This window comes from Centruroides vittatus, unplaced genomic scaffold (genome assembly GCF_030686945.1).
Source record: "Centruroides vittatus isolate TY-2023 unplaced genomic scaffold, ASM3068694v2 scaffold_386, whole genome shotgun sequence".
Taxonomy (NCBI): domain Eukaryota; kingdom Metazoa; phylum Arthropoda; class Arachnida; order Scorpiones; family Buthidae; genus Centruroides; species Centruroides vittatus.
This window is the reverse complement of record NW_027122706.1, coordinates 8472710-8498665: the sequence shown is the minus strand read 5'-3', so window position 1 is coordinate 8498665 and position 25956 is coordinate 8472710. Positions and strand designations below refer to the sequence as shown.

Genomic DNA, 25956 nt, shown 5'->3' with positions numbered 1-25956 from the left:
TATTTCTTATAAGTAGAGGGTTAAAACATGGAAATTTTTTTGAATAATGGATATTTTTCTGGGTATGCAGGAAATCCATTATTTGCGATATAACAGGTTCTCAGAATAACGAATGATTTTCAGCAGCCTGATCCATTAAAATGTGATTCTACTGTATAGAAAAAATAAAATTTTTGTGGCAGTATCTTCAACAAATTTTTTCAAAAGAAAGATGCATTTGATTTTTGCTTCAATCAATAAAATTATCAAATGAATGAAAATTTTCATTTGTAAAATATATGTTATTATTACAACTTCAAAAATTTATATATAATACTTACTTTTATAACGTCCATACTACCTCTTATGTCATAAAATAATATATCCCTATGATAAGGAGGTAAAGATCTTTTTATATCCAAACGTAATTTCATTGGTTCTAAAATTGCCTCTTGGTTTTCCATATTTCCATCCAAAAGAATAATAGCTCTGAAATTTAAATTGTAATTAAACTATTATACAATATAAAATTGAATAAAATAGTGATTTATTATTTAATTCTGCTTTAGACAAGGACAGCTGAAAACATTTGAACATTAAAGTTTATTTGTTCATTATATGCTGGAATTTGCATTTAGGTGTTAAGTTGTTTGTTTAGACAAGGAACTGTTAAATTTTCTTTGTCATTGTTACTTGAACTAACTGCAGTGTAACTATGATAATTTGCAACTCTCTACCTCATTAAAAAATTAATTATATTTATAGTTCAGTATATTACACAAATATCAATTAATTTCCTAAGACAAGTTTTTTATAAATTGTCTACCATTGTCAAAATTGACTGATAATGGTCTTTTCTCAATCATATGAAAGTAGAAAAAATAATTAAACATATCCATAAACATATCCAGAAATAATCAAAGAAATAATCAAACATAAAAAAGTATAAATCAATTTAAAACATAATAAAACTAATATAAAGTAAAAAGCACAAAAAAAATTATTGTAATGTAATAAAATAAATGGAGACAGTACAGAAAGCAATTAACAAAATAGTGAATTTGAAATTAAATTAAATTTTTACTTTATTACTTTTAAGTTAAAAATCAATAATCAGCATATTAAAACATACTCTTCTAAAATTTAATAAAATCATGACTTACATATCTGGAATTTTATTAAATTTTAATACACACAATAAACTATTGTGATTTATGCAGGAATTGTGCATTCCTGCAAATTTAAGATCGATGGAATCTTAAAAATTCATTAAACATTAGAGCCATAAAAAAGCCAATCCCTAAGTATAAGTAGTCATATAATAATTTATTCACCTTGCTCTAGGTAAAAAGTGTAATGATAGAAATCCTGTGATATCTACCAACAGGATATCACAAAATGTAGATGCTCCACAGAGCTGACCAGAGTCATAGAATCCAATTTCAACCCTTTGTGGACCCAAACCACCCTCCTCAGCTGTTGTACTAATTGTAGGGCATTATTTATTTGGTAAGTCTTCTCACTTCTATCTAGTACCCATAAAATACACCCACATTCAAACTTTCTAATTTGTGGATCACATTTTAAATTTTTCAACCACAACACCACACAACCCTAGTTATCCCATGTTATAATGCACTACAGACTCATGCCATAAAAATATCTTGAGAGTTCTGTTGCACCTTTTGTTTCAAATTTTTGTTCTGTCTTGTACTTACAAGCCTCAAATTCCATTGTGAATTTTAAATGTTTGAATGTTGAGAATGTTATACTGCACATAGTGATGTTCTGTTCCAAATCCAAGACAATTTGATGACAACAATTTTGAATCATTGAAAGTACTTGGATTATAAAAAGGATTTTAACACCATCTGACAGTGTGTATCTAGTATTACATACTAATATAAAACAGCATATACGATCTGCATAAGTACAAGAGCTATAATAACTCAAGAAACTAAAAGGTAGTATCCATTAGAGTGGTCTTCTGCCTAACAATAAATTGTAAATTCTGTAAATTGTAGTAAAATACATTTATGATGAAAGTATTAAAAATTGTCCAATTATCTCTTTATTTATTGTTTCATTATTATTGTTAATCCTTTTGCAAATAAGCAAATTTTAGCTTCATAATATGAAAAATTACTATAAATATTGAACTATAAATATGTGAAATTAATAAAGAAAGAATGTATTACACAAATATAGAGCTTCTATTATAACATAATTATATATGACATAATTAATAATAATCAAAATAGCAACTTACCTTGACATTTGTAAAGAGTTTAATCTAAAAAGAATATTATCAATAAAATATTGATTGTTAGCTATCTGAACTTCTTTAAAAAAGTTTTCTATACTCAAATCTCCCAAATTCAAAAGAAGTAAATTAGGTGAACTTGACTTTTGAGGAAGCAAAACAGTTGGGGCATGGATATCAATTGATAACTGCAATCTTAAACCACTCTTTTTATATTCTAGTACCTATTAAAATAATTATGTCCATTAAATTTTAATTTTTGTACAAAACTTTAAATACAGAATTTTAAAACATTTTATTTAAATTATTACTTGTTCCTGTAATGCATTTTCTGCAGACTTTTTAGCCATTAATGTAAATTCTGGTTGAATAAATGGTTCAAAAAATCTCTGCAAAAGAAACATTTAAATGTATATTTAAATATTTTCAAATTACAATGATTAAAATATAGTAATAAATTCATTTCTGACTTTAATGGCTCCATGCCACTAAAAACATTTTAAATTAGAGTAGTTTCCTGCAGTGTATAACCTATCAAAAGTAGTGTGTAACCTGCATTGGCATATAGTAACATAAAATGCTAAAATGAAAATAAAAAGATTGCATAACCTGCACCACTATACCTCCTTTACTTCCAAAGTTGCCATTGAAAACATGTAATTTAATCAGTAGGCTATTTAAAAGGCATAGTCTGACATTCAATTTTTTTCCATTTCTTTCATTTTACTTCCATTAGCACTTCATTATAAATGTATTTATAAAATAAGTAAAATGTAAAAATAATATATTTGAGACAGAGTCATCTAAGTTGCATTAAATATTGAAAATATAAAAAATAACAACTTAATAATGATGATGTAATACAGTACCAGACCAAATATCTGGCTTTCACAAATCTGGAATTACCAGAAAACTGGCTATTTTTTGGAACTGACTAATTTTGAGTTTGGCAGACTGTAGTATGGCTGTAGTTTGCTGTACAGCCACATTTTTTCCTGTTGTGTATTCATCACACAATGCCAGTTCAAGTGTGATCTGGCATATTATAAGTATGTATTTCACCTTTGTCTAAAAAATCAGAAAACTCAGAAATTCAGACCACTTCTGGTCCCAAGTTTGCCAGATAATTGGTCTAGTACTGTAACATTTTAAAAAATATTTTTGTCTGTTTATTAAAATGTTGTTGTTCAATTTGTTATAAGATCATAAAGAAAGTTCATTTTTTAAAACATATATATTTGGCCAGTCTGAGACCAAAAGCATTTCACTTTTATATTAATAAACTGTGACTTTCAGAAAATGCTATTCTGTTTTTAGCAGGTGATAATATATGTCAGTTAAGGATTCACTAAATTTGAAGATATTAAGTATTTTATATCATATACAGATGTTACTTTAATTAATATAAAATGAAGAATTACACTATGCAGTTATTTTGATTTATTTTGCTCCATCAGCTTTAGTTTTGACTTTGCTAGAAAAACTGCAGGAAGTAATGTTGTGTGTAAACAAAATAAAACATTATTTGGTCAGAAAAGGAAGGACTTTTTAAATGTATATAATTATCTTAATCATCAAAAGTCACTTTAAAGTGTTAAAAAGAACAAGAACTTATAGCTTATGTACACTATAATTGAGTCAGGTGTCATAGATTGATAACATTAAACAAAGAAAACTAAAGATGTGGCATATGTTTGGTAGTTTTTCAAAAACTTTCAATGGCACAAATATATGTAGCATATAAAAGGATTTTTCACAATTTTTAATAATATTCTTAGTAAGTTTAAACAAAGGAAAAGTTGTTGAGCAAGTTTGTAATCACAATTTAAAACTGACAGATAACATATGATGATGAACTTTTAAATTGTTCTTAAAACACAGATAACCCACAAGTTACTTGCAGGAGTTGCAGTAATTCAAAATGTTTCCAATTACATGTGATGTTCAGTTTGCTTAAGAACTGTTCTATAATATGTTTCATTTAAAATTTTGTCATTATGGATCTAAAGATGAAATATTTAAGTTCTGGAAATATTCATCACAATTAAAGAGTTTTTAATTCAGGTTTCTTAAAAGTTTAAAGCAATTTATTTTCTATTTAGCTACAATAATGAATTGAAAGATCAAGAGATTTATAATTCATAAAACATTTAATTGTAAATGCTTAAAATTGTTTCTTGTAATATAAACTGAAACTAATTTCTATAATTAAATAATATTTAGTGTTAATAATGTACACTAAACATAAAAATGTTCTAGCTATTAAATAAATAATATTTTTAAGATTAAAGAAACAACAGAAAGTAGACAAAATTACGTGCTGTTAAATATATTATAAAATAACATTTGAACATTTACAAAAATTCATTATTGTCTTTTTTGATTTGAAAAACATTTAGTTTATAATTCAGATTATTGTCATACCTCTTCATCTAATAATACAAATAAATTATGCAATATATAATCATACATTTCCTATAAAATTATTAAGAAAATATTTGTCTTTCATTAAAACAACTATTTCCAATGATGTTCTAATTGTTTCAACTGAATAAACTGTTATAAGAGATGATAGTTTATTCAATTGAAAAATAATAATAATAATGATTATTATTATTTTATTAATTTAATAAAATCAGTAGAAAACATTAAGAAAATATCTTCTATACTATATTAATAATAATTTGTTTAAAGAAATTAGATTTAAAATTTGACCATTCATTATATTAATGTATGGTCAAATTCATTATGTACTTTTGAATTTATTTATTTATTCACAAAAATTTATAAATTATCTAATGATTAGGCAGTAATTTATAAATAACTACATGTTTTTACATTGAATCAATAGCTAAATATATATTTTAAAATTAATTACAGTAAAAACTTACTAATTAATTATATAATATGCATGATTCTTGGATTTTATATCAATTATCATAATTATAGTTATTTGGGAAAAAATCAGATTTTAGTATTCAATATACACAGTTAATATTAAAATAATTGTAATAGTTGAATAATATACACACTACTTAAAAATAAAAAAAATCTGTAGTATACTATACCTGCACTTCAGCAAGAAATCTGTATAAAAATACAACTTGAATTCTTCCTATTCGAATGCGCAGAGTACCATTAGCCACTAATGGAGAAACAGTTTCATCATTTCCAACTTCATTATGATGTGGACTATGTTTAACATACTAAAAATGATAAAATTTATTTATTACTAAAAGCAAACATACATTATAAATATGTAATTTTTATATCTAAAATATCTAGAATTATAATAAATATTCATTTATGTGATCATGAATTACTTAACACAATTTTAGCCTTTGTTATTTACCAATAATACTTTAGCATACTAATTACGAATTGCCAATTGATACAAAAGAAAAAATTTACTTCAAATATTATATTCTGAATATTAATTAAGCAAATTATATAATATTAAAAATTTTATATTTCAGAAGAATTATGTAAATGATTAGGAGTTTGGTGTATTATATATCATAAAACCAGTCTTACCTTGAAATCAAATACTTTATCATCTTCTATTGAAAGTATCTATTTAATAAAATAAAAATTATATTAAAATGAGGAATATAATGTAAATCGTATAATAAAAATTTAATACTCAAACTTTATCTACAAAAATCACTGTTATTATTTATATGGAATTAAATTCAACTATAGTTTACTTTTTGGGCATTGCAATTAATTATACAAAATACTGTTATTAAAATAGGATTTATTTGTATTAAATATTAGAAAAAACTAACTTTTTAAAGGATTTTTTTACATTTTAATACAGCTTTCAAGTTTTCAATTCATTTTAAAACATATTCTCAAAAAAAAAAGTTATTTTCGTGACCATACTAGGTTAACAAAGTAAAAAGAATGAGAGAAAACTTATTTATATTAAAACAGGATCACATAATGTGGATTTTCCTTCATTGTTTTGAATTATAAATATAACAAGTCATTTATATATCATATTTATATATTTCAATCATTTCATAATCAATATCACAAAGATTATCTGAAATCTGAATTTTTTTAGACTATGTTAACCTTGTGATCAAATTCTTTTTATCAACAGGATATTTGAGATCTCAAATATTTGAATACTTTCTAGCATTTAAGTATTTGCATTTGCAGATAATTAATTATATTAGAGATGAATAAATACTATGTTTATATATAATGCCATAACAATTTTGTAACAAAACAAACTGAAGAAACATAATTGCAATCTCACTATATTTGTTTCTCTATGAACTTGAATTGTTATAAGAAAAAATGTGTAATCAGATAAAAGCATCAAAAAAACAGCTAATCTGTCATACAAGAAAACATTTATTTCAGTATTATTAAAAGTAGTGTTTTATCACAACACAGATAATAAACAAAACCAAATATCGTAAGCACAAAAAACCTTTCACACGCTGTTTCTAGCAAACAAATTAGTGAGCACAAACGTTTTCGGCCGTTTTAAAAGGCCTTCTTCAGGTGCACTGAGGACAGTTGGAAAGTCGGATAGCAAATGTTTACGTGACGTCATTGTTTATGAAGGGTTTCCTCTTACAAGTGACGTCTTAGCAGAGAAGGTTTAAACGAAATTGACCTTGGAAAATATTTTAAGATTAGCCAAGCTGCGTGAACTATTGTCGAAGATATGCGAATTGTGAAAGGCGGAAAAAAGGAAAAGAAATAGAAAGAAAAAGGGAAAAAAGAAACCTGATAAATTTAGAAACTGCACGAGAGAACGAAACGGACAAGGAGAGGGTGGACCGGCCTATTTAATTAAGGGGGTTATCGAGGAGTGACCGCCAGGCAGGGGAGAGCGAATCTGCATCCCTGCTGTTAATGCAGTTTCCTTTGAGGGACTCAGTAAAGATTTCTATAGCTTCGATTGTTCTAAGTTTGCTAGAGTCAAGAATAGGAACGGTAATCCTAGCATCTTCCTATTCGGCCGTTATACTGGGTTCGCTTGTGAACTGGGCTAAGGTGGAATTAAATTTTTTGTTGCGCGCGTCGTACCTATGCTCAGCTATCCTTTTGGTAAGCGATCTGTTGGTTGATCCTATGTAGGTTAATTTATTGCTTGGCTAAACTCTATTGTCCACCAGCGGAACAGAGTAAACCCCTGGAATCCTGGCTTTGCTGCATTTATCCTTGTTATTTGTTAGAAGCTTATAAATCGTAGGGCTGCGCTTGTACAAGCCACTTTCGATTTATAAGCTTCTAACAAATAACAAGGATAAATGCAGCAAAGCCAGGATTCCAGGGGTTTACTCTGTTCCGCTGGTGGACAATAGAGTTTAGCCAAGCAATAAATTAACCTACATAGGATCAACCAACAGATCGCTTACCAAAAGGATAGCTGAGCATAGGTACGACGCGCGCAACAAAAAATTTAATTCCACCTTAGCCCAGTTCGCAAGCGAACCCAGTATAACGGCCGAATGGGAAGATGCTAGGATTACCGTTCCTATTCTTGACTCTAGCAAACTTAGAACAATCGAAGCTATAGAAATCTTTACTGAGTCCCTCAAAGGAAACTGCATTAACAGCAGGGATGCAGATTCGCTCTCCCCTGCCTGGCGGTCACTCCTCGATAACCCCCTTAATTAAATAGGCCGGTCCACCCTCTCCTTGTCCGTTTCGTTCTCTCGTGCAGTTTCTAAATTTATCAGGTTTCTTTTTTCCCTTTTTCTTTCTATTTCTTTTCCTTTTTTCCGCCTTTCACAATTCGCATATCTTCGACAATAGTTCACGCAGCTTGGCTAATCTTAAAATATTTTCCAAGGTCAATTTCGTTTAAACCTTCTCTGCTAAGACGTCACTTGTAAGAGGAAACCCTTCATAAACAATGACGTCACGTAAACATTTGCTATCCGACTTTCCAACTGTCCTCAGTGCACCTGAAGAAGGCCTTTTAAAACGGCCGAAAACGTTTGTGCTCACTAATTTGTTTGCTAGAAACAGCGTGTGAAAGGTTTTTTGTGCTTACGATTTTAAATTAGTTCTAGCTTTGTGTGCAGAGATTAAAACCAAATATATAATCTGATTTTTATTGTGATGTATTTAATGGTATTTCACACAAAACTAACAATATTTCAAAAACCTCAGTAAAAATCAAACATCTTTTAGCTTTACCAATATCAATTTTCATAGCCAATTGTCAATTAGTTCTTACCACTAGACTATGCTGTGATTTAATAAAGATTGCTTTAAATATTTAACTTAACTTCGTTAATTTCAAAATATCAATACTAATATAAGTCCTTTCTTAATATTTAAATATATTACTTCATACATTTAATATAATTACATACTGTATATTAACATTAAACACACATTTACACATTCCCTTTCCAAAACATACAAGCAATAAATTTAAACATCAATTATGATACAATTTAGAACCTTCTGGAAGAAAATAACTGACCCAGGGTGGGGCTTAAACCCACAGCCTCTGCTTGTCATGCAGTATGCTACCAATTGCACCACTCAGAAGCAAGGGCTGGCTTGGATGGAACAATTGGTAGCACACCACACAACAAGCAGATGCTGCAAATTATGATACATATGTTTTTTATTAAAATTTCATCATAAATTTATAAAATATCATATAATAAATGTAGTTCTTATTTCTTTTATTTTAATTTTTTATTTTATAAAATAAAAATATTAATATTTGTTTGCAAAAATAAATCCACTTATACTTTATATTATACTAAATATAAAAATGTAATACAATGTAATATATTTTTTACCTTAGAATACAGAGTAGATTCCATAAGATCTTCTACTGAAAGATCTGTTAAATCAATTCTTAGAATGATTCTTTCATTGGCTTTCAAAACATAATCACATTCAAAGCCTATAAAAGTATTATTTATTAATTTTCCAGCATTTATTACATTGGAGACAAGATTAAGATTTTCTAAGAAATATACTTATAAATTAAAAATTATTAAATTGATTTTAAGTTAATTTTAACATAAATAAATATATATATATATATATAATTATATAATTATATATATTGAAAGTTAATATCAATGCCTTAATGTATTAACGTCTTTGATTATTTATTAACCACCCATCATTAGTCAAGGGTGAGTGCTGTGCTAATTGAAAGTTTTGTGGCCAAAATCTCATCTACCTTTCTACCCAAGTATCCCATTCAACAAGATATCAGAATCCATAGTCATCACTAAACCAGTATGCCAGTTTTTACCATACTGAAATATCTGATTTCATGATCTCCCCTGAATAGACTAACACGACGGACAATCTGCGAGAATACGGTATATTTTCCTGAGAAAGGTCAGTAAAATATGGGTGCATATCATTTCAGAAGTGTGTAGAAGACAGATAAACAGCCATTCTATTTAAATACATAAACAACAAATTTTAAATAACTAGAACTCACATTATCTATATAAGATATAATGAAATTTATAGTTATATACTGTATACTCTATTGGATTGTCTAGTACTCAGAAGATAAAGAGATGGAAGAATAATTTAAATATTGCATCAAAATTAATCTGTTGGGCAATACAAGTATAGTTCTAAGACAGTAATTAATAACTTTAAAAAGTGACAATGAATAGAATGATGTTTTCTGTTATCTATGTACAGAATAGAATGACGTTTTCTGTTATCTGAGTTATCACACTGTTTTTCTGCTGGTGAGCAGAAAACACTCTGATAACTGAGTAATCCATTGCCTGATTTTAATAAAATTTGTTTCATTTTGTTTCTATTCTCATTTGAAGTATAGGATTCTTAAAAATGTGGTGGTATATTGTGCCATTTTTTCTGTATTCAATTACTACCAAATAATCTCCAACTTTTAGAGGTATACAAATAAATAATAATAAAAGTTATATTTTTAATAAAATCTCACAACAGGCTGGAAAAATTACAAAACTTGCTGCTACATTTTTAACAATATATTGGTTAAGTGATCTTCCTTACAATAAAATATAATTGCATAGAAACAGAAAAAACATGGTAAATTGCAATTGTTAGCCAACAGTTGTCAGTTTAAAAGTTAATCTTAACCATTAGGTACTGACATGTGGTCCCTAGGACAGACCTTATTCTAAAATATTTTTTCTACTGCATAAATATCAATTTTGTTTTGGCCAAGTCAATAAATCCTAGTATTAATATGTTTTAAAAGACATAATTGGAAAATAAGGACAATAACAGAAATCTTGTATCTGTATAATTATTTGTTAATTTCAATCACCATTCAATCTTAATCATTAGACATGAGCAGTGTGAACTGTGTGCCTGCATGTGATATAATTTATTATACAATAAGTGTGGTGTGATTGTGGATTATAGTTAAATTATAATATTGATGTTGCAGCTGCATAAAAAATATCTAGTGTATATATTCAATTCAAATAATAAATGCTACTAACATTTCTTCCATAGCTCTATTCATGCATTAAATAAAATATACAGTAAATCCAGTATAAACCAGAATTGTATGGTACAAAATAATTTTTCTGGTTTAATGGGTTTCCATTTTAAACAGGTTCCTTTTCAATATGGAAATTACTCTGTTCTGTGGAATTTTTTCCAATTAGGCTGTTTTCCTTTTTATTCAGTTTCCATTTTGGATATGTTTTACTGTACACTTTGGAATTTCAGTAAATATTTTAACTTTAACATAACTAGAAGAAAGAAATACTTATAAACACAGAATTGAACAGTTAATTACTGCACAAATATAGGATTCCCACTGCACAATTCAAAATTCCATTACATATTTTGTGTTCAGTTGCATGACAGAATATGTGCTACCCTGGAACATCATTCAGTTTTACAATCCTGTTTTCTTTCTTTCTCAGTATGTGGATAAGGCCAACACCTCAGTAGCTTCAAGTCATGTCCATACCTGTGACATTCTGTAGATTTAATGTTTCAGAAGAGATTAGATATTTTTCCTCTATGATAAGCATGGTCCCAGACTGCACATTAATGATTATGTTGACTTTTCCTGGCACTGGTCAGTGCATACATGTTTCATAGTGAGTCAGTTTTTCTGATTACAGTTTTCCTTGAATGCCCATAAGTATTCTGGAATGTTTCTTGTTTCTGATATGATTTGCATTTCAAGTCAATCAACAGATGTATCTCATTGAATGTCATTATTTTTTCAAAGCCATTCACTCAGACAAAACTGGAGAAACAATACAATAGTAAATATTTTTGAAACTAATATATATTTTATTGTATATCAGCTTCAAAAATAGGTTTAGGGACAGTGTATATACATTAAAATATATATACCCTGACCTAAACCTCTGAAATGCCTCTCCTGAAGCAAACTGTTTGAAAGAAACACTGGATGAACCCCATGCAAGAATTTTCTTCATTTATATTTATGTTCTTTTTGGCAATAATTTTTGAACTAACCTTTGCAAATAATTTACAACAAACAGATTGTAATTCTGATGATAAGTTTTTATTTTAGGATAGTTTTTCTAGCCCTCCACATTTTCTTTCTGAAACTCAAACATACTTTTATTTTTAATATTTTTTAAAATCAGTGCCACAAAACAGAAATTTCATGTTGTAATGGATGACATAAGCTTTAGACAATGCAAGTGAATTAAATAAATACATGTTAAATATCTATTGTGTCCATTATTAACAACTTTCCCAACCATGGTCCTTGGGACGCATGTCAGTAATAGTGTACTGAAAGTTTCAGGTCATTACTAAGAGGTTAAAGTAAATTATAACTTCTCCATAAGTTCTGTCAAAACAAAAGAAAGCAGAAAAGCCATTAGCTACATTAGTTCTTTGTATATACCAGTTATGAACAAATTAAAAATTATTATTATTACAAAATAATATTACTTCAGTTAATACCATTATCTGCTGCTTTAACAAAAAGTCTCTAGCTTAGGCAACTGTTTTGAAAAATTCTATTGGAAGGAATGAGTGTAACTAATTTACTTTCACTTTAAACAAAGATTAAATTAAATAGACTTTCTCTAGACCAGGGGTGTCCAACCTTTTTGTTTCTCTGGGCCACATCGGAAGAAGTCATGGAGTTTTGGGCCACAAGTATATTATATATACTTATGGCCCAAAACTCCATGACTTTATAAATAATATATAGTCCAAAAAGTAGCAAATGTGCCAAATGATATTTTTATGTCAAACTAAAAAAAGGGTAGCCAAATCTTGCAATGCTGGGAGGAATACTAAATAAAACTGGAGTTGGGACTCGAAGAATTATAGACCCAAATGAGGAGAAAAGAGAGAAAGGACAAAAGAAAGAAGTGAGGAAGATTTGAAAATTAAAAATCAATATTTGCATAACAGAAGATTTATTTAACCTTTCTCACTACTTTTTATCTTTTGGCCTTTCCTCGAATTTGCGTCTATAATCCTTTGAGTCACAACCCCAGCTTTATTTAGTATTCCTTCCTCATTCACACATTTCAAAGTATTTGAAAATATTTCCTTTCCACTCAAAAATAAAATATGTATAAAGGTTTACGACTCTCTGAAACTTCTTTTTTAGTTTATGCCATTGAAATAAATAAATAAAAAAAAATTAAAAAGTTGTCAGTTTTGTTTAATGTTTATTGGGCCGCATTGGATCTTGCCTTGGGCTACATGCAGTCCACGGCCCACGGGTTGAACACCCTGCTCTAGACTATTTGTTAACAAAAATTAGTATAGATTATGAAAGAAATTATAATTTTATCATGCCAGATTTCTATCAGATAAAAGTTTAAGAATTCTTAAACTTTTACCTGATAGTATAGATTTCTCCAAAATCAAAAATTGGATACATTCTTTATTTGCCAAAGATTATAATGATCAATCTTTTTGTAAAACTTTTTGATGAAGAGCTATATAACCTGTGGCCACCTTACACATGATCTCATACAATTTTTCATTATTGTCATGTAATTGCATGTATAAGGCACAATTTTCTACTCTAATGTCATATTTTCTGACTTATGTCATGGATGTGTCTCATGCTTACTGAAAGAAGTAGTAGTGGCATCACGGATGTTTGTCAGCTATGCTTAACGTAATGATATGCATGATCTACAACTTTCTACAATCTTGAGTGCTTGTCTCTAATGTAGCTAAGAGCACTGTGACCTTCAACAATTTATGTTTTCATGGCTTTATATTGTGCCCAAAAAATACAGAAAAATCATTTTCTGGTCCTTATAAGAAACAACTAACCCTTCCATCATTTATTTCCAGCTGAACTTATTTCACATTAGTCTACACTATTGCAAAGTTTGAAGAGCTTGCTATGGGAGAAGGGTCAAAGACACTTTCTGTAAACAAAACAATGTATGATGTTGAAATTTGGCACATGCAGATAATACACATTACAGAATTTTTCAGAACAATCAAATTTGAGGAACAGCAATTATGTGCAGCATAATTACACAAGAAAAATCAATGGAAAATTATTGCCTTATTCTTGCAATCACATCAGGGGAAAAAACTGCATGTGATTGCAGATGAATTATCATCAGTATCATAAATATATTTTACCTGCAATTTTCAAATCAGCTAATTCCATATCTGTATCACATAGCTTTATCTGTATAGTATCAACCCTTGCTGAAATACTAAATTTTGTAGCACCAGAAGGAACTGGAGGATCATTTTCTTCATTCAGCATCAGAATATTAGGTGATGGAATTTCTGGTAAAAGTGTTTTCAGTGCAGAATCTTTTGGCATTATCCTAGATATTCAGAAAAAAGTTTCATTTAAAAAATATATTAAAAAATTGAGAATATTTTACTCTAAAAATAAAAGACAGGCTAAACTATTTTTTCACAGACTGAATTATAAAAAGATGAAGTGACAAATACATTTATTTTAAAAATAAAAAAATAGCAATTTAGATTATTGATTAGGATAAACAAATACTATCGAAGAATTCTGATCAGTTATGAAGTTAAATAATTTTATTAATATTTTAATTTTATATTTCTGTTGAATAAAATTAAACAAATTAATAGTGGATTCTTTTTAGCATACAGTGTACAAATATAATAAAAAATAATATTTTGGTTGACGTTCCAAATTTGGTCAGAAAAAAAAAATAAAACAGAGAAAAAACAAAGTTTAAAATAAAATTTCAAATGTACTAGTTTTATTAAAATTAATATTTGATTATCTACAAGATGCTCCAAAATGAGGCCAATAAACTTTGGGTGGTTATAAAAGATGCAATAACAAGGGGTTGTTATTGTCAATAAACTGATGTTAGCAAATAAGCTGTTTTGAAATTATACTCTCAGGATAAAAAAACAAAGCCATGTTTCTTGAATGTATACCCTTCCACTACAAAATCAGCTAATTTCTGTTCAAATATTTTTGTTTCCGTATAGTAAACTGGAAGCATGGGAGAGCTAATTATCCAAAGCTGTTACTTTTTATTTTAGTGTTTTTGTTATTTATTATTTAATTTAATTTGTAAGGATTTTATGTTGTTTTAATTATGATTTGTACATAGTAAATCAGAAATTATTGGGCTTGAAAAAGGCCTTTAAAGGTGGGTATACTTTTACTCATTGTCTGACAGTATGTAAATACTACTCAGTACACTGTCAGAATCTGACTACAAATAAATTATTAGAGAGGAAGGATTATTGCTTTCTTGAAGAACATGCAGTTCCCAAAACTTCATCTCCTTGATGACATGTTGGACAAGAGATTTCCACCTCTTGAGAGTAATTTCACTTACTTCTTCTTTGAATAATTTTTTCACATTGGACAGTCTAAACATAGTATTATCCCATGCCACATATCCTTTTTATATGACTCCAAGCCAACTCACTGGGTTTAGTTTGGTATGATATAATGAAAATCAAAGTATTTCACAGGCTGCAGCAGCAGATATGACATCTATTTAATAGCAAATGTATCTATGCTTCTTTCTTTGTACTAAAAGCATCAGTTCAGGCTTCAGTTGTTGGCTGCCAACGTATGTCCTTCTCTATGAGCTCTTTTCTAATGTCATCTTTCTTCCATAGACTTGTAGGGATATTTTCTGACCTTACACTGTGGTATAATGCATGGTCCATTACAATCACATAATGAGAATTTTGGAAGCAACTTAAAAAAATATTTTTCAAAATAGATGCCATTCATATCCTGATGGTAATCTCTGTATTTTTCAAATTCCTTGCTGCATGCAAAAACCTTTCTTGCTCTATAGTAAGCACAAATCAGGTGTTTGCCCTTCTGACAGGGCTTTTCAATCCAGATGACAAGTCCCTTAAAAAAGCATCCTTACCAGACTTCATAGTTTTATCTCAGCTTCTGGCTTATGAATTACATGTTTGTAGTTTCTGTTCTCTCTGAATTTTAGTTCAGATTCAGATATTAGAGGATGAATTACAGAAAATGTAGTCTTTATAATGAAAGATTATAGCTATATGTTCAAATTTACTTCATAACAATAAAAATTAGGTTATCTTATTTCAGAAAAAATGTATGAATTATTTTCAAGAAATTATCTGAATAATAGCATTCAAAAACTGGTTGTTACTATTCAAATAATCTCAACAAACAATGGCCATTCAATTTACATATGAAACTTCAACTTCACAGCTTATCTAAATATTTTCCTCATAAACTGATAAATAAATTATTAACTACACAAACAGATAAACAAACAATTAAATGATCAGGATTCTATCTTTAAAAGTATAGAATGTAATGAATGTAATTTGTATATAAAAATAAATTTTTACAAATAATTGGTATATCTCATACAAATATCATCAAATAAAAATAAATTAAAAAATTAAAATACCATATAAATTATCAAATAAATTTTAAATGTTTCAATCTAGTTATTTCATGCATGCAACTGAAGTATTCTACTTCATTGAAGAAATCATTTTTCATAATTTATCACATTTTTAAAATTATTAGAACACCTACAGAACATTTATGTTTTTTCTAAATCTTGTTATAAAAAAAAATTGAAATTGTTATAAAATATATTTGAAAATATATACAATTGTGTATATCTTCAAATATAGATTATATTTAAACATATATAACTATAAACTGTGTTTTTAAAATAATGTAGCAATCTAGAATTGGTGAAAAATACATTACATTTATATAAAAATGAAAGTGAATATTTTTATAAATGTAATAAAATAATGAAGTATATTGAAGTGGCAAGATTTGATTTAAACAGTAAATTCTTTATAAATAATTGGAAATTATTAAAAATATAACTGAAACCTTATACATTAAAATGCATCAAATCAGAATCAGTACTTGTAATAAGATCCAAGTTTTAATATAATTATGATATAAAAGATTTATTACAGATCTTCATTTATTCATTTATATAGTAATACCAGAAAAAATGATGCAGTAAAAAAATTAAATAATTTAAATAAATCTTTACTTATAAAAAGTACAAAAAAGTGAACATATTAAATGTACTGTTACATATTCGAATTTCTTCAATTCTGATAGTTAAAGAAAAAATTAAATATAAGAAAAAGCATCTTATTTTTGATTTTAGTAAAATATAATACATAAAAGAAATTATTTTCATTTACAAAAATTAAAATATTAAAACTTATAATATTCATTAAATAATTTAATTGGAATAAATAAATTATTAAATTAATGTGACTGGAGAATCGGCACCTCTTCAATGCCCTGTCAGGAATGACACCACCGTGTCCCGGAACACAGATTCATCACATTAATAATATAATTTTAAAATATGTTGATCAACTGAAAGACAATTTATTACTTATAACTATATTTGCATAATAATTAAATAAAATAACATTGTTAAAAAATACTTTAAAACTAACTTTGTGAGCACATATTGTAAGAATTTTCCCAATGTTACAAATGCTTCACGATGAAAATTTATGTATAATGTTGTAATGTCAATTACTAAAGAATGTTCAACTTGATGAAAATGACTTTTAAATTCAGGACAGTTAGCAAGTACCTAAAAAACAAATATATTGCAAAAATTAAAAACAAAAATCAATTTAAAAGAATATCAAAAATGTGTTTATTGCAACTTACCTTGCGATATAAAATTGTGATCATATCAGATGTATGTTTTGAACTAATCAATTCTAAGTATTCTCCTGATGAACCTATAAATATTTTTGTAAATGCAATTAAACAAATTTAAAAATAACTTTATATAATTAGTTTATGTAAACAAATTAAGTATAAACTTTTAATTTTAGTTTAATCTGCATTCACTTGCCAACTTTTAAAATGAGAAATAGCTGGGACGTTGGTAGAAAAATGCTGATTTTTGAGTAAAAACACTGACAGCATAAAAAGCAAAAACTTCTTTATTAACATTGACATTGCACAATGCTTATATTAAATAACTTTAATAAACAAAATTTAATTTAGCTGCATATGATATTTTATAAAACTATTGCATAAACACTATCAAGAGTATAACAAAAGCTTTATACTCTTTAACATTATAATTTTAAAAATGTCAAGTATTTTACAAGACACATCATAAATCTAGGTGTACATTTATGGTGTGTCTTGTAAAATACTTGACATTTTTAAAATCCCATAGATGTGTTCCATCTTGATTCATCAGGAATCTTGATATTGTTGCCTGATGAGTGCCTCTTGCTATACGCATTTGTGCTATGGTTTGCTTTGTTAGTGTTACAGTGTGCTCATGACAGTTGCTATCAGTCAGTTTATTGCCTTTCACTGCAATTATTAAGAACAATGATTTTTCTGGTTGTGATTTATTTCCTATCTCTGTCTTACTTTTTCTTATCATACAGAATATCTTTTTCATTTGCCACACCACAATCCATGAGAAGTCCTACAATGCTGTGTGGAAAACCATCATCAGCCTATTTTACTATTTTGTAAAGATTACAAATCTTTGTAAAGTCTCATAAATCTTAAAGAACCATCTGGTTTTAATTCTTAAGCCTTTGTGTCCTTATTATACAATTTTATTATTTAAATGTCTACTAGGACAGATCATATTATTAGGACTTATTATACCTATGTCCTGGGACAGTGTTATCAACAGGAGTGGCAGGTTGACATATTTATAGAGGAAACAAACTTAGAAATACAATAATAGCCCAGGCAAAGGAAAGCGATGGATATGTTAGTTTTAAGAAAATGTTTTCACAACCCCCCTTTTTAACTATGTATCTTTTAAAATTATTGATTTATATATACAGGATTGGAGATATGATATGGATTTTTATGTTATTTTTATATTTCGATGTTATTAGTGACCAAAATAATGCAAGTCATTTTAATACAGTAGAACCTCTATTATCTGGACTAATTGGGGATGAAGGTAGTCCATATAAAGAAAACTCCAGATAATCGAAAAAATAATAATTGACAGTGCATATAGTATGAATAATTTTTATTTGTCTAGATTTACATATAGCTTCAATATTAAATTATTTTTTATTAAGAAATTCAATTAACGATTTTTGTTTAAAGCTAGCTGTTCTTTTTGAAGCTGCTAAATCGCGAATACTTTTAAGACATATAAGTTGTTCTGAGTTACACTCTTCTTAGCTCTCAAACCACTTCATGGCGACATCTAAGCACTGAAAAGCTTCAGAATATGTAGGACCAATATCTCTTACTTCGCAAATCTCTTCGTCTTCTCAACCTTGTTCATCTGAGATAGATAATTCTTTAATTATTTTCTCATCATTCAAAATTTGGAATCCAGAATCATTCGCATCACAATTTAACCACTCAGTTACATCTTCTTCGTCACATTCTGCACATATTGAAATTTGTGCTATTGCTTCCGCAATGTCTCCTATACCATTTTCTACTGTTACTGGAATTTACTAATGGTCTTTTCAAAATTTTGTTCCATGCATTCCATCATGTACGTACATAAACAGCGTCGCAATTTGCCAAATGCAAATCAGCAAATTCGTACAATTTTTGTTTATGTTGAACAATCCAGATAATCGAAAATCCAGATAATAGAGGTCCGGATAACAGAGTTTCTACTGTAGTATTATTGTATGGAGAATTATTATAGCATTATTGCAACTTTTTTTTAAATCTTGTTTTAGCATATGGTGGCTGTAAACCTGTGATGAGGGACCAAATGGTCTGAAACACAAACAAAGTGTGTAAAGTGTGTACGGTGAAACAGGCATTTTTTGTTGTTGTAATGATATTGGCCAATCAACATGAATTCACTACATTTTGCTAGGAACAAGATGAAGGAACGTCTAAAGACATTAGCTCTGTGATATGTTTAGAAAAGATTATAAAGGTATTGTATTGACAAAAAAAAAAAAAAAAAAAAAACAGTTGGAAGGAAATTCCAGTTTTACTGAATCTGAGTTAAAAATTAAATTTTACATACTTACAAGTATGTAAAATTTAATTTTATAACAATAAATCTGGGATTCATTCTTTATTATTAGTAATAAATTTGGATGTCAATGTTGAATAATTAACATGTTTTTCTGCAAATCCATTTTTAAAACAGAGAACCATCTGGTCTAAAAAAAAGCAAAATTCCATGAAATAATGCTAATCCTAGTGTAAATTGCACACACTCTAACATACAATGTGAACATTTTGGCAATTAACATATGCAACAGAAGACATATGATTGAAAACAAATCTCATTTTAGATTTGTTTTCAACCATAAAATTTAAAAAAAATTTGTTTTCAACATGATGCAGATCTTGATTAAGATTGAAAATGTTTGTCAAGTTTCACATTAAATTTTGTTACTGAATGTTAAAGGTTTCATTGATTGTGCTTTGTAATTCATTCCAGTTATTGAGAAGAAGGTCATTTGTTTTCAACAGATTTGTTTTCAAATATCGTTCAAAGTATCAAATTCTGTTATTCTTCTTCTTTCATTCTGCTAAAAAAGCTACAACATAAACAATTCTCTCAATTATAAAAGAAGAAAGTGTGATCATGACAAACCTTCAATTGAGAAAGTCCATCCTCAATCCAGGAAGCAGAGTAAAGAATTGTTCAGAATAACTTTGAATGGTATCCTGAATCAGCAATTCAGTTGTATTTAAAATAGTAAATTTAATTATGTGATTCAAACAATGCTATGGATTGTGATGTTATATCCACAGAGAGGCCCTGTTATAGTCAGGTTGAAATGCATTTGGAGGTAATGTTAAATTAATAAACCTAGTTCCTTTTAGAAGAAAGGTGTAGTCTATGCAAATATTTAGTTTTAAATAATTAAATAAAGTAATGATAGAGAAGAAGAATTTTTCATTGTTATTTTTAGAAGTTTTTTAAAGTATTTTAATCTTTAACTTTTTAAATATAGCCTTTTTAACTTGCAAAATAGTCAATTCCATTGTTAAATTTTATAAATATTTTTTTATGTAAAAATTATTACTTTCTATGAATATTCATAAATATCAAATTAAGAAATAATGGACTTGAATATTTTATAATAATATTACAAAATTATTAATTTATACCTGTATGTAATTTATCAACCAATTGTATTCTTCCCAAGCTTGCTTGAAGAGCTGGACCAAATTCCATTAATGCAACATCAACACACAACTTTTCAGTTCTTAACATTAAATATGGTTTATCTATATGATCACTTGAACGAGCTAAATGAACTACCACTTCTCCGATAAGAAATCGTAAAAGAATATTGATGCTGTTACTTGGAGAAATATTATCATCAAATCCTGGTAAATCAACTTTTCTTGCCCATTCTTCAGGTTCTTCATCTGAATGATCAGAAGATGAATAATAACGTTCAACAGACCCTATTAAAAATAAAATTTTATTTTGTATAACGCATTATAATATAATAATGAGATATTAAATGACATAAAATTAATAAATATAGTTGTTATTTTGTATATTACTTAATTATGAGAAGACAATTAACTATTTTCTCATATTTAAATATTTTAAATAAGACAAATCTAATACTTCAATTTTATTAGTTAGTTGTTTTTGAAATATTTTCATGGAGATTGCTGCTTAAAAGCAATTTTCCACTAAAAATGTTAATTTTAAATTCAATATTTTAGTGAAGTTTGTTCCCTCTGTCTCGTTGAGTTGGTTTGCCATATTTGTCACGACTCGATATAGTTTGATCCAGGTTCATGGAAAGCACACCTCCACATTCAAGATATATATATGTAAATATAAACTATGTACTGTGTTTTCCTTTCCCACCTGTATATTCTCTCTCTCTATATATATATATATATATATATATAGAATATACAGGTGGGAAAACACAGTAGATAGATACAGGATACAGAAAGGTGGTGCCTCATGTATAGATTGGCTTTCGGGAACTATTAGACTCTGAAGAAGCCTCAGTCAGCCTGTGGAGTGGCTCAACTGCATGGTTTGTCCAGTCTCAGCATTCACCCATTCCTGAGATAGTTACCAGAGGAGTATGCTCTCCCTAAACTCAGCAGGCTTTCCAAGTGTCTGAGACTTCCGTGTTACCAGTCTCTTGCCTTTCTCTCCCTTCCTCTCCCATTTGCTCCGCAATTTAAAGATTTCCTAGACAGAAACTTCCAACCAATTACAAATCTTCCTTGTATGAACAGCTTTCACTCAGGTCCGCTTTTATCAGATGAGAGTTAAGCTTTAGGGTTAACTTCTTGGACTTGACGATCACATGTAAGGATGGGGATATACAGACGAATATCTTCAGGAAACCAGTATATCAACCTAGCATCATACCCAGAAACTCCGTGGATCCTGAACAGTTTAAATTAGCGGCTTTACGAGCATGGATACAACGAGCTTACACACATTGCTCAAATATTTGCGACACGTACAGGGAGTTGGAGTACGTAAGAAGCGTAGCAACACAGTTTGGGTATCAGAGAAGGGTAGTGAACCGTCTAATTACGGATATATAGAAACGTAAACATCAACAACACAGAACTGAACAGAAAAAAACAGTGGTCATGGACTATATTCCGTTAATTAAAAGTATTGTTAAGAAGGTATCCAAAGAAAGGAACTTACGCATAATATATAGACGCAACCCGACAGTATACCGTCTGTTAAGGAATGATAAGAGGAAAGAGAAACCAAATGAGCTAACAGGAGTGTACTCAATTCCAATCAGGGACCAACGTTTTAAATCCGATCTAGTGTACATTGGGGCCACCTTGCGTGGTTTACAGCAAAGAATAAAAGAGCATAAGCAATCGGTTAAGAGGACAGTTGACAGCACAGTCCTAGCAGCATTTGCTAAGCAACAGGAGATCACGGTACACTGGGATAGTGCTTCCATCATAAAAGCCACTAGATCTAAACAGGCCGTTAGACACTTGGAGAAATTAGAAATATATAGGGCACAATTAACATCCCATTGCATCAACCACAGGGACGCAGATGGGCTATCGTCTGCTTGGAAATCGTTCATTGGATAGCGTAGGATTGTGATATTATATATAGTTTGTCAAGAATCTGCATTTTTTTGTCAAGAATTTGCATTTTTTACCGTTTTTACGGTACATCGTTTTTGCATAGTCTGCGCAATCACGAGAATTCTTTCCATTCTCGTGATTTTGTAAATTTGAATTTGGTTCGTTCTTTTTGTTTTTTTGTTCAAGTAACTGAAGAAGACTGATGAAATCAGTTGAAAACGTTTTTATATAGTTAAACTTTTGCTGGAATTTAAGAAAGGTGTTGTTTTCTCTTTATTATACCAGTTCCAGTAGGTTCGTTATTCATTTTTATTTGTTAAGCTTACATCTATGCTCGCCAATAACTGACCCACTTGTTTACAAGTCAACACTTTACATCTGGCAAGTGGTCTATCACCCGACCACATGTGGATCCAATTGACAAGGTCAATGTTTCTTTTGTTTCCTCTCTGTTTACAACTTTGTTTACAATACTTTACAATTTTCTTTACAATATCCAAAATACTGTACATCTAAAATTAAATTAGTTTTGTTATTTTGTTTATTATTACTATAGTTACATAATAGTTGCCACCCTGCAAAGAGTAAAAGATTTAATATAAATTTGTACTTTTCCATTGAAAACAGAAACTTTAAAAGGTACAGGGCATCTTGTTTCTCATTTGAAATACAGCTATATTGCAGTATCAAATTTCCTGCTACAATGGAAGATTTTCTTTAGTATCCAATGTGATATCTGAATTGTATAATTCTGGTATAAAAATTTCTTCAAAATGCATTTGTAAAAAATTCAAAAGTATCTATAGCAAAAGCAGGAAGTAGGGACAATGCCATTCTTAGCATCTCTTCTTGTTTCAGTGGTATTTTGTCTGTGTTCTACTACACTTGTGAAGTTTAGTGATTTAAATATACTCCCACAACTGCCATAAATGACCAGGCTAAATTTGGATATAATAATTATAAATTAAAAATGAATTTGGCACTAGAGTGTGGCGTTAGGTACCATCTTGTATTAAAATTAATATCTAATTAATTAATTTAGAATAAATTGGAAGAAAAGAATTGGCCCAAAGCGGGACTTGAACCTGCAACTCCCGCTTACCAAGTGGACATGTTGCCAGCTTTTATCACAAAATTAAAATTACCTTCTTCTCAATACTGGAATCACAAACACACTTTAAAAAACCTTTAAAGTGTATTTGTGATATTATATATTTTAACAAATTTATATTTACCAACGTTTAATTTTTGTTGTTATATATCATTACGTTTGTGTTCCAATTTTTTTTTAAATATTTTAAAAAGTTATTTTGAGTACTCCAATTTGGAATATATTCAATTTAAAGATCTGAAATAGACCTTGAGTAAAGTCAAAAACATTTCTCAAAAAATTTTTTACATTAAAAAATTTGGTTACTGGACTTTAAAGATTATTTTAAAGTGTTTTTTTATCACAAAATTTCAGTGAAATCTTACAAGCTTATTCTTAACTGTTCATTAGAAAAGGCTCACTAGGCTCACTTGTTATTGATCCTTGGTTGTGAATATGGCTGTAAAATATATACTTTACAGCCATATATTCACAACAAAGATCAATAGTTAAGAGTTAGAAATTAACCAATTAACATTCATTTTATTTTTAATATGTGAACAATTATTGACTAACTTCTAACTCTTTTGATCTTTGGTTGAATATGAAAATGAACTGACCTCATTAAATGTTCATTAGTAAAGTAATTGAAGTCTGTAATGTCTAATATCAAGAATAATTATGAATGAATTGGTGGTAAGATGTTTTGTAGTGTTTTAGTGCACTTGGAAAAATTGGCATTTTGTGTGGATCAGGAATAAGTTCGATTTTTTTCCTTAAGAAATACTGGAAAAACTTCTTGGTATCCAAATTTCCAATATTTGAGTTGTTTTCAGTAACAAATCACATTTGATTAATGGGGATGATTTTATATAAACATAAATACTCAAAAAAGTTATAAAACAAAAAAAAACATTCAATGTATTGTATTGTTTTTCTTTTTTTATGGCTACAATGAACATGTTAGAGATCAAACTTCAACAGAAATAAGACATTTCATTAATAATTTCAAAAAATTAATTGAAAATGCAATTATAAATTCTTAACATTTAACTTAAAACTATTATAATATCCAATGACTTGATAAGAAAAAATTTTTTCAAGGAAATTTCAAATAACAAAATAATAAAAGACATTAATTATTTGATATATTTAAAAGTAAAGACAATGTAAATTTTAAATAGAAATAAGTAAAATTAGATATATGCACTTATTTATAAATATAGATTCTAATTTGCTTTTAGTAATATACATATAAATTAGGGTCTTGACTGCTAGGACTGCTAGTGACTTTCTCTTCGCACTTCAACAAGAAACAAGAAACTGGTGTATTTATCATTTTTAACCAAACCAAATTAACTAAAAAGTATTTAAAACTAAACATACATTATCATCTTTTAAAGAAATACTAAAAATTGATTAAAATGCAACATTCACCAGTTAAATGTGGTAGACCTCCATTAAACCATACCAAACTGGGAAGTAAAAAGGATCAACCAAGTTCATATAACTCTAACAGTGCAACTATACAGACGTGAATTTAGTAGCGAGTGAGAGGTTGTGAACGATATAGTTCTCGCAAAGGAAAACCATTCACAAACAAGAAGCAAGAAATATCGCTGGCAAGAGTGAATTTCTGGTTCTCGCACTTATCTGACAGGATTTGATATTTATCGTGTCTTGCTTCTTCTCACCATGTATTCTCATTCACTTGGAAAATTCACTCACTCACATCTACATAGTTGCACCCTAAGCTTATAACAGACTTTAATCTACATGTGGACAAAGATTTAGAATCATCCTCAGCAATCAAAGATTCTCATATGGATACAATATCACAAAGTCTACAGAATTCTCCAGATGAGTCTAATGCATTTTGTCCAATCTCACTGACTAACTCAAGAGACTCAACAAGACATTTCAACAACAGCTTTATGGTATAAAATCTTGGAACTGATAAATACCTCTAATGATAAACTTTCTACCCAAATGGCTTCCATAAAAGAAGACTTGGATTTAATTCATGGAAGTAGATGTAAAAATAAAGAACAGTTCCAAAAAATGGAAAGTCAAATTGATAACCTAAAACAGCAAATAGACAATTTAAAAACAGAAAAAGAACTCATGCAATACAAAATGGATGCTTTG

General features: G+C 28.5%; 1 protein-coding gene across 6 annotated transcripts in view; it reads right to left on the bottom strand.

The window, feature by feature from the left end:
- Window positions 1-25956, bottom strand: part of LOC136988851 (intermembrane lipid transfer protein VPS13A-like) — a 368680-nt gene that overhangs the window by 211693 nt on the left and 131031 nt on the right. For all 6 annotated transcript variants that reach the window (XM_067286838.1, XM_067286837.1, XM_067286842.1 and 3 more), the window contains 10 exons: window positions 20778-21080; window positions 17352-17425; window positions 17129-17271; window positions 13820-14013; window positions 9031-9137; window positions 5777-5815; window positions 5311-5448; window positions 2554-2631; window positions 2249-2466; window positions 321-468 (listed from right to left, as the gene is read on the bottom strand). In XM_067286838.1, coding sequence (XP_067142939.1) covers window positions 321-468; window positions 2249-2466; window positions 2554-2631; window positions 5311-5448; window positions 5777-5815; window positions 9031-9137; window positions 13820-14013; window positions 17129-17271; window positions 17352-17425; window positions 20778-21080 — 1442 coding nt within the window. The remainder of the gene's footprint in view (window positions 1-320; window positions 469-2248; window positions 2467-2553; window positions 2632-5310; window positions 5449-5776; window positions 5816-9030; window positions 9138-13819; window positions 14014-17128; window positions 17272-17351; window positions 17426-20777; window positions 21081-25956) is intronic.